The following is a 14,208-nucleotide window of genomic DNA, read 5'->3' as shown; positions in this document are numbered from 1 at the left end:
ACACAGCTGCGGACACTGCTGGTCTGAACAGCCTCGGGACAGTCCCATGGAAAGCTGTGCCTTCAAAGAGAGAAGACAAGAAGTCTGTACAGGCTGCCCCAACTCACCAGCACAGCTTAATAACACTCCACTATTGGGCATCCTCTACCCAACTGTCACAAAGTGCATGGCGCCCATCTGGTATTCATGTCTCCTGTGTGAAGAAATGAAGCATCTGTGCCACACACTGCAGAACTGAGGTGGAGGGAGACAGGCCCTGTTTGAGTATGGAAAAGGTGCACAGATGCTGGTGCAGTCTGAATCAGTAATAACCCAACACGGCTCCTATAAGATGCTGGGCTCAGGGTGCAGAGCCAGTGGTAGAAATGATAGGCTCTCGTTCATTCAGAATCATCTCATCCTAGCAGCAAGGATGTCTCCTTATTGAAAGGAACCATCAGAAATTCACGTGGAAGAAAATAAACGTTTTTAAACAATCTCATTCAATTGTGGGGAAAAAAGAAATAAAAATCTGGGCTCTAAAAGTCCTCAGCAAATTCCTACTGATTTCATTGAAGAACCTGTTTCACTCTCTGTGCTCAATGGATACCTCATTCACAGCACAGAGACCTATAACCCTGTGTGGAAGGCTTCTAACAGATCCTGCACCGAGAAGCTTTGGAGGGGTGGGATGGAAGGAGGACATTTATTCCAGAGTGCTGGAGAGAAAATGTTCTTTCCTAACGAATGCACGGTTCCCCAGGCCAGGTCCTGCTTTGTTACTCTCTCAATTACCTTCAGTAACAACACTGAAATTCACAGTGTGAATAAAATCCAGGATTAGGCCCAGCACTTGCACTGTGAACTCCACCCACTCGAGGATCTCAAAGCCCTTTATAAATATCAGTTAATTAAGCCTGACAGCCCCCCTAAATAAACTGCAGCACGCTACAGGAACCCTGGCTGCTTGAGGCTCCTTAATGCCCCCTGAAGGTAAAGCCCCTGCTGCTCTGTGCAGACTGCAGCTCTTTATGGCTGAAGGCAGGTATTCAGCCTGTCTTTTTTTTCTTGGTGCTGGCCATTCCGTTTCTGCAAAGGTCTTTTTTGTTGTTGTTGTTTATTCCCTGGACTATTAATGAAAGGTTTCCTCTACCAAACTGTGTGCAGCAAGCACGGTGCGTTCCTGAGCACACACAGCTTGGGTCTGCAATCCTCAGCCTTGGAATGGGCTCCTTCTAACCAGCAGCTGCTTTATGTCGTCTTTTAATCCCATTCCCACCTTTAAAAAAGGAAGAACTCTGTTGTATACCTATGCTGCCCTTATTCTGCACAACATAAATAATCCCTATGTTGTGCTGCAATCCTTTGTGCCGTACCTTTGTGCTGGGCTATGACACAAACAAGTGCTTATTTCTAAGCACAGAATTTCAAGTGAAATATCTTTTGGAGGAGTATTTTCCTTTGCTCAGGATCCCCAACAGCAGATGTACTGAATACATATATTCACTAGAGGAAGAACTGCGTATTTGGAATCACTAAAAGGACAGCACACAGGAAGGAAATTAAGTTTAAAAGGGACCACCAGAAATCCAACATAGCAGAACCCTGGTGAAGGAAAGTGGTGTAAAGATGAAGGTAAAATGAAACAACATGGGAAAATGCGTGATGAAATAAGAGAGAAAGGAGCTGAGACTGCCAAAGTCACTCTGCCCTCTCCTGAGGGTTATATGGCCTCGATGCACGCAGTGCCCACAGCCAAGGGGATGGCAATTGCTACGCCTGTAAAACCTATCACAGTGGAACATTAAGGCAAGGCTCAAAGGAGGCCCTGATCACTAATGCAGTTGTATACAACAGGAAAATTCATCTTTGTACAGTAGAATTTATCATGTGAAAGGGAAATATATATTTGAGATGATGTATAATTTAAGGAAAAAGTAAGGAAAAAGAAAGCGTGCGTTACTTAAAATAAATATCCTAGAAGATGGTAAAGTGGGCTCTGCTGGACACCATTACTCACCCCAGAAAGGCAGCAATTGATGATTTCGGCTCAAAACTTACAATTGTTTTTCTTATTCTCTCCCCTCCCCCAGTGGCAGAAAATGTTTTTGAGTTTAAAAAAACAATAATCATCAAAAAAGGAGTCACTATAAATAGAGAGCGAGAGAAGTTGCCAGGTTCTGGGAATAAAAATGGGGGAAAAAAAATCTTTCAGAGCCCTCCTCCATCTCGAAAGGATGAAAAAAAAGGTGTCAGAGGCTGCAATATATTTCTTCAGCCAGTTCATTAAATTAATTCGTAAGCAGTGGCTCTGAAATTATACCCGATGAAAAATGGTCTCAAAATTTAAATGGTACAAACTCATCTTATTAGAGGCAAAACATTAAAAAACAAACGCATCTCTTCCCCCCTCCCTCCCCGCCATCGCAGCTTTAATTTCTCTTGGTGGGGGGAATGAAAGGCGTTTGATGGATGGCTCTTACCTTATTCATAAGCGAGGATAAAAGAGATGAATTTGCCGAGACTGTGTGGCCATTTGATTCATTACTGGAACACACAAACCAACAGGGTTTAGTTAAGATGTGCACAGAGACTGCGAGCACTGAGATCAATCCTTCTCCCTTCAAACTGCCTCACTCCTCACCTGCTGCTTCCAGAGGAAGAGAATGATGCCCACCCTCCCTTGGGCAGGCCAAACTCTTCCTCAAGATAGCCAAAATGGAGACACAGAGGTTCCAAGTTTACTGAATTTCTCTTTCACCTATTAAACAACGCAGACCTCCCCCAGAATCCACACCATCACCTTTTATTATCAGCTAACTCACAGCCCACCATGTCTTCACTCCTTTGTCCTGATAGAACTTCCACAGATGTGCTGCAGAACCAGGGGGGGCTGCTGACTGAGGACTCATACTGACAGAGGCACAGCCTCGCTGCAGCAGCAGAGCAAGTAAGGCCCCACACCTTACAGACACAGCTGCACTTGCAGAAAGGCAACCCTAGCATCTGATGAGTAACCAGGAGCAGCTGCAGCTGACTGCAATTGCTTGGGCCCTTATTTGAAGCTTGCTTAAATAGAGTAGGAGAAGGAACACATCAAGGGGCAAAGCAGAGCAGGCTTGGTTATCCCCAGTATCAATTTCAGTGCTGTTTTAGAAACACAGAATCATTAAGGTTGGAAAAGACCACTGGGATCACCAAGTCCAACAGGGAACCCATCCCCATCAAGCCCACTAACCCTGTCCTTTAGTGCCACCATCTCCACTGTTCTTAAACACCACCAGGGACAGTGACTGCCACTTCCCTGGGGGCCCTGTGCCAGGACAATCCCCAAACTCTCCTGTTCTGAGGTTCTGGACAAGTGGGATGGAGTCTTTGAGAGGCAAAGCCCACAGCTGTGGGCTAGCACAGTTTACCAGCTGTTCTGTCCTCCTTGCAGACCCAATTCACTGCCCTGATGCACCTGTGCCAAAGTTCCTGCAGCCTGAGCACTGCAAAGCGTTGTGTGTGGGTTGCAGGTACAGCAAATTCTCAGAGCTTGGATGCTGGACAGAACCCGCCATGCTGCCTCTGCACATCACTCACCCGTGGTCCTTGACGCTCAGGTCCAAGCTGTGCTCCTGCAAGGACTCCTGCCCGGTGGCAGAGGATGATCCCATGGCCTCCGCCGGCTCCTGCTTCACCTGGACCGGGTTGAACCGCCCAGGAGCTGCTGCTTGTCCATTCCCTGCCGGAGAGAGACACCAAGATTGAAGGGGAAAATGGAGATGGAAGAAGTAGGCCTGAGATGGGCAGCAAATAAAGAAGTTAGATCTCCATCAGAACTGCACAAATGGAAAAAGCACAGAAAAAAAAGAGTGGGGGGAGGGAAGTGCCGGGATTGCTGGTCAGCGTTTATTGCCGAGCTGACATGATAGGTTCTGACGTCCACTCCAGTGTGGAAATTCTTCAAGTGATAATTATTGCAAAATTATGTCAAAGTTGTCCAGGCTATGGGCCCTTTAAAGGAGAAGGGCGGAAGGAGCGTGGGGGAGACCTGATTCTCTGCACAAACTGTCATAACTAATTTGCGGGGCTGCCTCTTAAGCGTTTATTAAAGACTCCGTTAATGCTGAGGCAATGTGGCAGCTTTCGACTGCTGGCCAGGCCCCGGCCCCGGCCCCAGTCCCAGCGTTGCCGTAGCGACGGCCGGGCGCCATCATGCCTCCCAGCAGGAGCATCTGCCCGGCGGGCGAGTGGGGCGACAGCCACCGGGCAAAGCCCGACCCACAGCTTGGGGTGCTGGGGGGGCACAGCACTGGGCCTGTGGCATGGAAATAGCAGATTAAAAGAGAGGAGAAAGAAGTGGAGAACAAATTAAAGGGGGAAAAAAAATAAATTCAGGAGAAGAGCAAAGAAAAAAGGAGGGAAAAAAAGTTGCTGACAGGAACATGTCTGCGGAGCTTTCTTCCACAATCCCCAAGTGACTAAAATATTAATTTGCCCTCCGGCAGTACAGCTGACAGCGAGCTGCTGCTCAGCCAGCAAGTGGCATTTTATTAAAAAAGAAAGGAAAATAGTTCCCTCAATGACCTTTCTCTGCTTTAGGAAACAATCTTTCAAATCATCATTTCAAAAGCAGGGCGCACATCCCCTCCCCTGGCAGCGCAGCGCCTTGTCCTGCTCACCAATGGTGCTGGGTGCTGCCAGGAGGACCCCCCCAACCCCATAATGTTGATGGTGGTCAGCAGGAGGCTGTGGGGGGCACCTGGTGCTCTGCTGGGAGCCTCCCAGCCTCCTAGGCCTAGAGGGCAGCATGCCCCATTGGCTTGGCCATGCAGATAGCCAGGCTTCATGGGGAAGCACGCCAAGATTGCCTTTGAGGGTTCCCTTCCTCCAAGGGTTAGTCGCCATTCAAGGGTTATCTGGACATGACAAAATTTCTTCTCCCAGAGCTGCTCCTTTATTACTCCCTTCCCAGTCCCAGGGGACCCCTCATTCACTCCTCTCCGGATCATCAGGCACACTTGTTCCTCCCACCGCTAGGACAACTGATGATGGCAACTCACCTGCTTCGAGTGCCACAGAGGGCTTGAGTGCAGCCGCCGCCAGCCTGGCCATCATCGGGGAGATTAAGCCCTTGCTAGCAGAGATCCTTTCCATTATGGATGCCACTGGAGCTGGAGAAGAAGTAGCCGAAGGCTCACCAGATCCTGAGATGGCCTGGGATGAGGAATCTGTGGGAGCAGATGATGTCGGATTGGCGCCAGAAGAACCAGCAGTCATCAGGTTAGCGGAGCTGGCAGGGAGCGGTGTGGAGACCCGGCTGGGGATGATGGGGAAGAAGGATCCAGCTGCTCCAGGAAGTGCTGAGTTGGAGAGTGCCAGAGCCAAGGGTATATTGCTGGGAAGAGCCTGGGAGAGCAGGCCGGAGATCTTGGTGGCTGGTGTCATGCTGTTGGCAGGCTTGCTGACTTGTGAGGAAGCAAGCTCAGCACCGGAGGAGGGTGCAGCTGGGACTATGAGAGAAACGGAAGACTGCTGACTGGTGGGGGAGGCACTCAGGCTGGAGTTCTTTGAGCTCATTGCAGAGAAGTCAATAAGGTCGTCATTACTGGACTCCTCTTGCTCATTATCCTTGGGTCCCAGGAGAGAGGCAGGCAGGCCCAGCACTCCTGAGCTGCGGATGTGCCGCCGCTCATGCTTGCGTTTGTGGGAAGTCATCTGGCTGGTGGAGGTGAAGGTGAAGCCACAGCCTGCCCTTATGCAGTGGAAGTGGTTGGTGGCCTTGCTGTAGACACAGCCCTCATACTTGCATTCTTCATACTTGTAGAACTTCTTGAAGCCATCCTTGGCATAGGCATCATCTTTGATGTGGTAGCTCTTGTGCTTCTCAATGTCACACTTGTTCTTGAAGGTGAAGGTGCACCCGGGTCGCCTGCAAGGGCATCGAGGAGGAGAGAGTGGTTGGCCGTGTGGGCCAGGAGCACAGTGCAAATGCTGTCACATGCAATGCTCTGGGACAAGGACTGCAGCCAGTATGAGGCAGTGGCCCTGGCTACAAAGGGGCTGAAGAGTTTTACATAAGTTAACCTGCAACACCAAGTCAAGCAAAAAATGCTGCTGTGCCAGACAGCCTGGCAGCCAGCCCCATCTGAGGAACAGCCAGGATAACATGGGGATGCACCCACCACTGCAAGCGCCAACCGAAACAGCGGCTCAAGAGAACTAAGGTACCAACTATGTTTTTCCACTCTTCCTAAGAACATGAGAAATCAATAGAAGAGCATTTGTGTACAGAAGGCAGAGTCTGGCTCTGAAAGGGATGAGCTGGCTGGAGAGAACTCTAGCATGAAAGTGCCATTAGCAGTGTATTAGTGTCCCCCTGAGTTGAACTCTGGCATGGATTGAGCACTGTGATCTCCTTCCCAGATGATTCCTGGATGTGTTTTCTTTCTTTCCTCAGATCAACCACAGACAAACCACCCGTGTTCTAAGCTAAGATCCTGGTAATCACATCTGCCCTGGAGCATGAGCTCTCTCAAGAGCAGCACTGAGAAGGAAACACCAGGGAAGATGGAGTCCCCGTGTACGCTTCTGCATTCCTGGCAGAAGGAGACAAACATCCATCTGCTTCCACCTCTCAGGCAGGATCCCTGCCCTTCCCTGCTATCTCACCTGCAGTGAAAATGAGTGGTTTTCTGCCCGTAGAACTGGCATTCCACAGTGCCACAGTCCTCGGTGGCACGGAACCGCTGAAACCCGTCGTTGATGAGCTGCGTGTTCTTCTTGTGAAAGTTCTCGTGGGTCATCACGTCAGAGGTGCTCGTATAGACCTTGTTACAGCCCACCTACCCCAGGCAAAACAGGCAGCCATCAGCACAGTGTTTTAACGTCCCACCATGATCTTATTAACATCAGCAATAAGAAACAGATGAGCAGCACACATACATTCAGCAGTTCAATTTGGGCATTTCTCCTAGGAGCATTAAGTCATCACTTTAATTCCCAATCTAAAGGCTGAAACATTGTCAGGAACAAAAACAGAACTCCCAGTGTATGAAACAGCAAGAAAGAGAAGGATGCAAAGGGGTAGAAACTCAGATAACTGTGCCTGCTTGGGGGGAAAGCAAGCAGGGTTCCCACTCTTAGAAGGCTGACAGACACCATTACTTTTAGTCATCTTGGAGCGACACGGGATGGAGTGGGGCTTACATCTATTGGAAGAATTTGGGATCTCCTGGGAATGAGTAACTTTCCTCCTTCCTCTCTGGGGAAAAGGCAGAGTGGTGCAACATGAGGCCACTCTTTTGAGCTCGCAGCACAAGGCTTTCATTTGAGCAAGGCACAAACCCTACGTTCAGCTGACCTTAGCAAGGCAGTGGCTGCTTTTCCCTGCCGCCCGTTCAAGGCTTCCACAATTCTATTCTGCTTCTACACTTTTAAACTCGGGCAGCAAATGGGAATGGTGTGACGAGGACGGAATGCTGAAAACCTGCCTTCCGCTGGGTAAAGCGGGCAGCTTTGCCATATTGAGTAAAAAAACACTGGAATCTGAAAACGTCCTCAGCCCCGCGGAGGGAGGATTTTTTTTTTTCCCTTTTCTTCTCCAGCACAACGTGTGCCAATGCCTGCACCATCTCAGAAGTGAAGAGAACGAAAACACCACCTCTCAGTTCAGCCCAGGTTGATTCAAACAGGCAATAACAAAACCCATGACAAATACCCAGGAAAAAAAGGATCTCCAGCTATTTCCAATATAAAAGAGCCTCTCTCTCTCTGCACTGACACCTTGAAAAAAGACAGACCCCGCACGGCATTAAAAAAAAGAATTAAACAAAAACCTCCTTAGGAATAATTTGCAATGCAGCTCTTGGTGCTAAAGCCTAAAAAAATGTCAGTTTATATAAACAACTAACTGAATTTTATCCACACCAATTATGGACATAAAGAAAAAAAAACCATCCACGAGATGGATGGCACAAATCCTGCCATTTAAGCAATATTTTCTTTAATTGAGGGTTTATATTCAGACACCTTTCCTGTAAGGCACTGCTTACATGGGCATTGTTTCATTGGAAGACAGTGGGCACGGCGTGGAATTACCCATATATAGTTGTGTAAAAGAGGGTCTCTCTTCAAACCCAGAGTGACTTAAAGCTGTGAAACGTTCCTTGTACTCTAGAAAATTAAACAAGTCTCATCCCGGTCAATTGAAGAAAATGAGCGATGAACATTACGGAAGAATAACAGAAAATGTCCTCAAGAGAAAGTCACACCAAGTTCCCCATTTATCAAAAGCCTGTAAGCACGTGCTTCAACCAGCCCCTATTCAGGACAGTACTTGAGTGCATGCCTAACGTTTAAGTATGTGCTTAAGCCCCATTGACTTCAGAAAGCTTACCTGACTTCAAGTCAAACATATGCTTAAGTCTATCCCAGCAAAGCATTTAAGCATGTGATTAAGGCCTTGTGACTTTAACCGTGGTCTAAAACTGTGGGGATTGCGCAGGAAGGGAGACACGGGTCAAAAAGGTTTCACCAAGGGCTGCTTGATTATTCTGTTTGCAATTACAGCACATGATTTAGGCCACGATCTTAATGAAACAAGCAGGTATCAAACCCTCTCATCTGAGGCACAACCAGGGAAAGACCTGAATAATTTCTTGTGCATGTCTGATAAACAGCAGAGGGGTCATGGTCACACCTGGGCAGCAGCCCCAGCTCTGGGAACACCGCTGTTGGCTCCTGAATTAGAGCTCCCAGCTGATAGTACAGACATGTTAACTCCGGTTCCACTGGCAGAGGAGATGGGGAACCAGGACTGCTAAGTCTAGATATGTGACATAAAAATTTTATGACTTTAGAAATTGATTATGGAGGCAATGAACCCAGTGTTAAAGGGCAAATGTTCCATAGAAAAGCCTGATTTCAGGGGAGCTCCAGATCAGTTTGGTAGAGGCAGCACAGTAGTGCCAAGAGAGGTCCCCAAATCTCAGAGAACAGACTGTTTTGAACCAGTGAAGTCCAAGACAACCTGGAGTCCTGCTTTGCCTTACTGCATGCACGAGGCTTCCACACCCAGAGAACCCCTCACCCGGCAGGGAGGTCAAGGAGATCTTTGCAGAAGGGCCTGGATCAGAAGCAAACAGGAGCTCAGAGTTAAGGCTCCTTGGCTCTCTGGCAGACAGGCTGGGCTGTTCAAATGTGAAGGTGCCCCTCAGTCCATCCCAGCAAGGACACGGCTCCACTCATCTCATACACCACCACTCGGTGCCCGGTCCGGCCGTTACCTGCATGCAGTGGTAGTGTGTGCTTTTCCCGTTCAGGTGGCAGCCGTGATAGTACACACTGCAGTCATCCAAGGGGCTGAAGCGCATGAAGCCGTGCTGGAGGGAATTATCACGTTTCTTGTGCATGTTGTAATGCCGAATCACATCCTGTTTACTAGTGAATCTCTGGAGAGATACAGAGACAGACAGAGTGAGACACACGTGAAGGGAGTGGGTGAGTAATCCTGCGAGCAGGGTTTGTTGTTGTTAATAAACTTCTGGTATCGGGAGTCTAAAGCTCAGCAGCAGTCATCCCAAGAGAGTCAAATTAGAGACCAACTGTGTGTCCATATTTTCTCAATAAAGGGAAAGTGTATGCGCATGAAAACCTTTAAGCAGCATAAACATGACACTGGGGTGATGCCCAGAATATGCTCCCTGCAGCTTTAAGACCGCAATTCTTCTAACATAATTTTAGCTGCTACTATCTCGAGGACTGCTATAGTTAGAAAACACGCCAGCAAACTACACAGCCTGCAAGAGAGCAATCCAAGCTCCCAGATCCCTCACTGCACTGGTTGGTGAGACACTGGCTGCCACATTCATGTCAGACGACAAACTGGGAAAAACACTCTCTGACAGCACCTTCCTGGTGTCGGCTGTCTGCCACCCCGACAAGGTGGGACGGCTGTTCTAGGAGAATGAGGACATAGGATTTTCTTCCAGTGACAGATAAGGTGGTAGCAGAGCTCAGAGCCAGATCTGGATCACCAGAAGATCCCTTGCATCCCCTACCTGCCTGGAGTAACGAGGGGATACCCCGCTCTCAGAGCAGGATAAGTGCATTTAAAATGAAGCTTTTCATTTCTATTTCCCACAGACATCAATATTTAACAGAGAAGGTGGGAAAGTAAATCTGATTTTTTTAAAAGAAATCAATATCCATTTATTTTGAGGAGTAATTGAAAAGCCCTGCATTCTAATGTTTAACAACTTTTCTAGTCTCCCTCACAGGAAACAAATGATCATCACTTCCACTCTTTCCTTCTATAATATCAATCCTGATCAATCTCGCTGGTATTGGCATGGGAATAGATGGATACAGATTTCAACAGGAATCCCTTGGAGGCTGGAGGTATGATTTCCCTGGGTGTACATGCAGGATTGCTATTGCCAATCATCGTTAATTTGTGCCCACTTATTACAGAGCGTTACTTATTATAAAATATATCTCAGCCATAAAATAATTTGCATTTTAAAAAGCAGCCTAAATCCTTATTCCCTGCGAGACCAGACAGCTCCTTTGCAAGCAGCTCCCAGACTCTTTAGGAAATAATCATGAGACCAATCACAATAATAGGTTTTTCTGTCTTTCCATTCTTTATGTTTCTCTCTTCCTGGTGCACAGATATCTGTGTCACAGCTGGGACAGGCTCATCTCAATTACTGAGTGCCAGGCAAGGAGGACCACTGTGTGCGTCCCCTCCTCTGATCAATAGAAACCCACAGGCAAGCTCAGCAGAGCCAGATCAGCTTCTCGTGCTGTGGTCAGGCTCAGTCCTAAGAGACCAGAAGGTCTCCCGGGTAGGGCAGAAGTTGTGTCTCATGCACAGCAGAGGCGAACTCTGGGATTCCCTCTTACACACTCTCAGCCTGACCACAGAAATGGCAGAGTCAAGCTCACAGACCTGGGAAGAGGGTAAACACTCGGCACGTGATGCAGCTGGCTTTGACGTCGCTGCCCTGGCAGATCTCCCAGCAATTACTGCATTGGACATGCTCCTGCCCCCAGCTCTCCCCGCAGATGCCGGCCTGCTGCTGGTCTTATTGGGTGTTTTGTTGCAGCTACTGCTGCTGCAGCCTCACTTGGGCAACAGGAGGGGAAGAGCCAGGCTAGCAGAACAGCACGCCCTGCTTCCAGCCACAATTTGTAACAAGGCAGAATTTATCCTCCTGCTTTCATTGGTGTAAATGTGGAGTACTTCCCACTGGCTTGAGCTGATCAATAATCTAACACATTCAAAATGTATCTTGCCCCCCTTTCAGAGCAGAGGAGTGATGATGCACGTGCATACACGTGGGAGGACAGCACAGAGGACAGGCACCTTCCCTAGGCAGGACCCTTCCCACCCGGCAGCAGTGCCTTTACCTGGTAGTTGCACTCTGGGTCAAGGCAGTGGTAATGTTCTCGGTACTGGTATGCACAGTGTATGTGTCCACAGTGCTGGCTGCCAGAAAACCTGTGAGCATGAGAGGAGGACAGGAGAAAGGAACAGAGAATGAAACAATGTCCTGAGAGCAGCGTCTGTGAGCAAGGCACAAACAGGATGAGTCCCACTCCTGCCTTCATCCCATGTGGCCAGGGCATCCAATCCCACCTGCTTTATTGCCTCTGAGGACAGCGATCCCTCCCACCTTCCTTTCCTTATATGACTATTTAAACAGGTGTTTCCTGAGAAAGATCCTTCTGGGCCTTTACCTCCTGAATCTGCATACGTTTTTCTTTGAAATTCACCTCTATTACCTCAAAGTTGCTTACTTGTGGAAAAGAAAGGAATTAAATATCACACAATTCTGGAATTCTCATTAGTGAGTTTGGATAGCTCAGCAGTGAGTTTCAGAAACCTCCCACACCACGAGGAAACAAATGAACATCGGTCACACACGTCTACCAGGATCTCAGACAGCTCAGAAATTCATTAGTGCGAGTTATGTCTCCATTTGGTGTCACACAACAGAGGAGGATGCAGTCTGGGGGGAAGCCACCAAGGCAATGCAACATCGTGGCAAGACTATATGGGAGCTTTGAGTGTGATGGAGAGAGCAATGGAAGACAAGGAGAGATGGGTCAGCAGGAGCAGAGCGAAGCGCTGCAGGCAGCTGCCTCTACCCTGTGTGCAGATTCTTCCCATGCACTGCTGGTGTTATTTTCCTTGTGGATGCAGTATGTGCTCACAACAAAACAGTGCAAGGCAAAGCCATAGGGTTTTCAGCCTGCCCTTAAGAGCAGTAGGGCACCCACCCACCCCATGCTGCTTTCCATGCAGCAAATCCATACAATTCCTGACATACAGGGTGAGAAAAAAGTAGCTGCATAGAACTGGGCAGTGCACTGAGTGTGCTGACAGAAGGATCAGTGATTGGCAGAGGGGGATGCTGCGGTGCCAGGCTGATCCGTGCAGAGATGTGGTGCGTATTCCCGGGGAACCTGGAGGAGCTGAAGAGCTTGAAAGGGAAAAGCAGGGAGGGAAGGGGACTCAGAGGGGAAACATTCAGAGATAAAGTGCCATCTGCTCAAAGGTTCCTCCCGTCACTTCATGCTAAACGCACCAGGAGCGCGGATGATAAAGGGCATCGGAAAGAAACAAGGAAGGGCAACAGGGAAATAGGAATAAAGGAGGAGTGAGGGTGTCCTGGCGCAGCAGAGGAAGGGGCAGGAGCAGGAGAGATGGCGGAGCACCAAAATGCAAGGTAATGTTAAGCTGCAGGACGGGAAAAGGAGCCGGGATGGAGAGCAGTACTAAATAAGGCATTTCTGGAGTGCAGTGAGGAAGAGGAGGTCAACTGCGGAGACAGCGGGGCCTCCCGGAGACAGAGAGGGGGTTTAATTGACAGAAAAGGTAGATGTTGCTAAAAAATTCAATTACTTTTTTTCCTTGGCATTCACAAAGGGAGACAGGGACAGATGCCAGGAGCAGACATGCCCTTCCCTGGGGAGGGAGAAGAAATACCGCAGGAAATCGGGATCACGTCAGAACAGGTGATTGAGAAACTGGAACAAACCCCTGCAGCGGAGAAGAAACAACCCACGAGGCAAACAGCAACGCTGGCTGCGCAAACAGAGGGCACGGAGCAGTGCTGGGGAACTGGTCCTGCTGGTCTGGGGCTGGTGGAAAGGCCATGGATGGCACGGGGAGAGCAAAGGGCTGAGCAGGGCTGGTGAGATGGGGTGTGCAGGCCAGAGGGACACCTGGCAAAGGCAGAGCTCAGGGACAGCTGTCCAATAGAGCACTGAGGGTGAGGATGCAAAAGCAGAGGAGATGCCGGCTGCAGCAGAAGGGCCGGACACCAAAGAACTCTGCAGGCAGCCGAGCATGCCGGGTGCTGGGGGAAGGATGGAAGCAGCACACACAGCTCAGAAGGGACGGGCTGCTCCTTCAGCCTGCAGGGTGAGGCTCCTAAAGGGTTACCTTTATCCTGTGTTTCTTCTGACACTTGAAACAGTTCAAAGCTATTAATTTTTAAAGCACAGCAGCTGTTTCGCTTTTTCATCACAGGAAAGCTCACCCAGCGCACACTCACTTACACGCATACAAGCACGCCCATCTCCACGCACACGCTCGGAGGTGCATCAACACCTCGATTCATTTACACGGCTGTCCGCACCATCTCCATGCACACGAGCAGGCGTGAGCACACACACACCTGACTGCACACTCGGGCCATGCAAATCCCAGCTCCCAGGCTGTGCGTACAGGCACAGATTGGTTTCACAAGCACACCTCCCTCCCCTCACTTTAATCTCTGCGCTTATTCTTTTGGGCCAAAGAAGCAGCCTTGATCTGGCAGGAGTTAGAAAGAGAAACCAGGATAAAGAAATAATAACAAAAACAGTAAGTAAAGGACTCGGTGTGCTCAGTGAGTGTTTACAGACTCATTACCCCGTAAGGATGATGTGAAAGAAGGAAGAAAAAAAAACCCACCCCAATTACAAGGGGGGGAGGAAACCCACACAGAAATAAATATTTAAGCAAGTGCTGCCAGAAGCACCATCTGCTGAGGCGCTAATAATAATAACAATAATAATAATAATCATTTTTTTTCTGTGGTCTCTTTTTTTTTAAATATAAATATAGAGAAACTAAATAAATAAGTAAATAAATAAAAAGAACCCACCCCAAACCAGCTCAGTAAAGAGGTTTTGTTCTGTTGTGTGAGAGAATGGATTATCCCTGGGCAGCTTTTGGCAATGGCTTTG

The 14,208-nt window shown here is 48.7% G+C and overlaps 1 protein-coding gene across 1 annotated transcript in view; it reads right to left on the bottom strand.

Moving 5' to 3' along the window:
* Nucleotides 1–14,208, bottom strand: part of CASZ1 (castor zinc finger 1) — a 69,656-nt gene that overhangs the window by 18,189 nt on the left and 37,259 nt on the right. Inside the window, exons 5-10 of the mRNA XM_072354351.1 lie at nucleotides 11,380–11,470; nucleotides 9,252–9,416; nucleotides 6,637–6,809; nucleotides 5,028–5,896; nucleotides 3,565–3,706; nucleotides 2,463–2,526 (exon numbers count right to left, since the gene is read on the bottom strand). Coding sequence (XP_072210452.1) covers nucleotides 2,463–2,526; nucleotides 3,565–3,706; nucleotides 5,028–5,896; nucleotides 6,637–6,809; nucleotides 9,252–9,416; nucleotides 11,380–11,470 — 1,504 coding nt within the window. The remainder of the gene's footprint in view (nucleotides 1–2,462; nucleotides 2,527–3,564; nucleotides 3,707–5,027; nucleotides 5,897–6,636; nucleotides 6,810–9,251; nucleotides 9,417–11,379; nucleotides 11,471–14,208) is intronic.

Source organism: Excalfactoria chinensis, chromosome 20 (genome assembly GCF_039878825.1).
Source record: "Excalfactoria chinensis isolate bCotChi1 chromosome 20, bCotChi1.hap2, whole genome shotgun sequence".
Classification (NCBI taxonomy): domain Eukaryota; kingdom Metazoa; phylum Chordata; class Aves; order Galliformes; family Phasianidae; genus Excalfactoria; species Excalfactoria chinensis.
The sequence above is the reverse complement of the archived record's forward strand: the minus strand, read 5'-3'. Positions and strand labels throughout refer to the sequence as shown.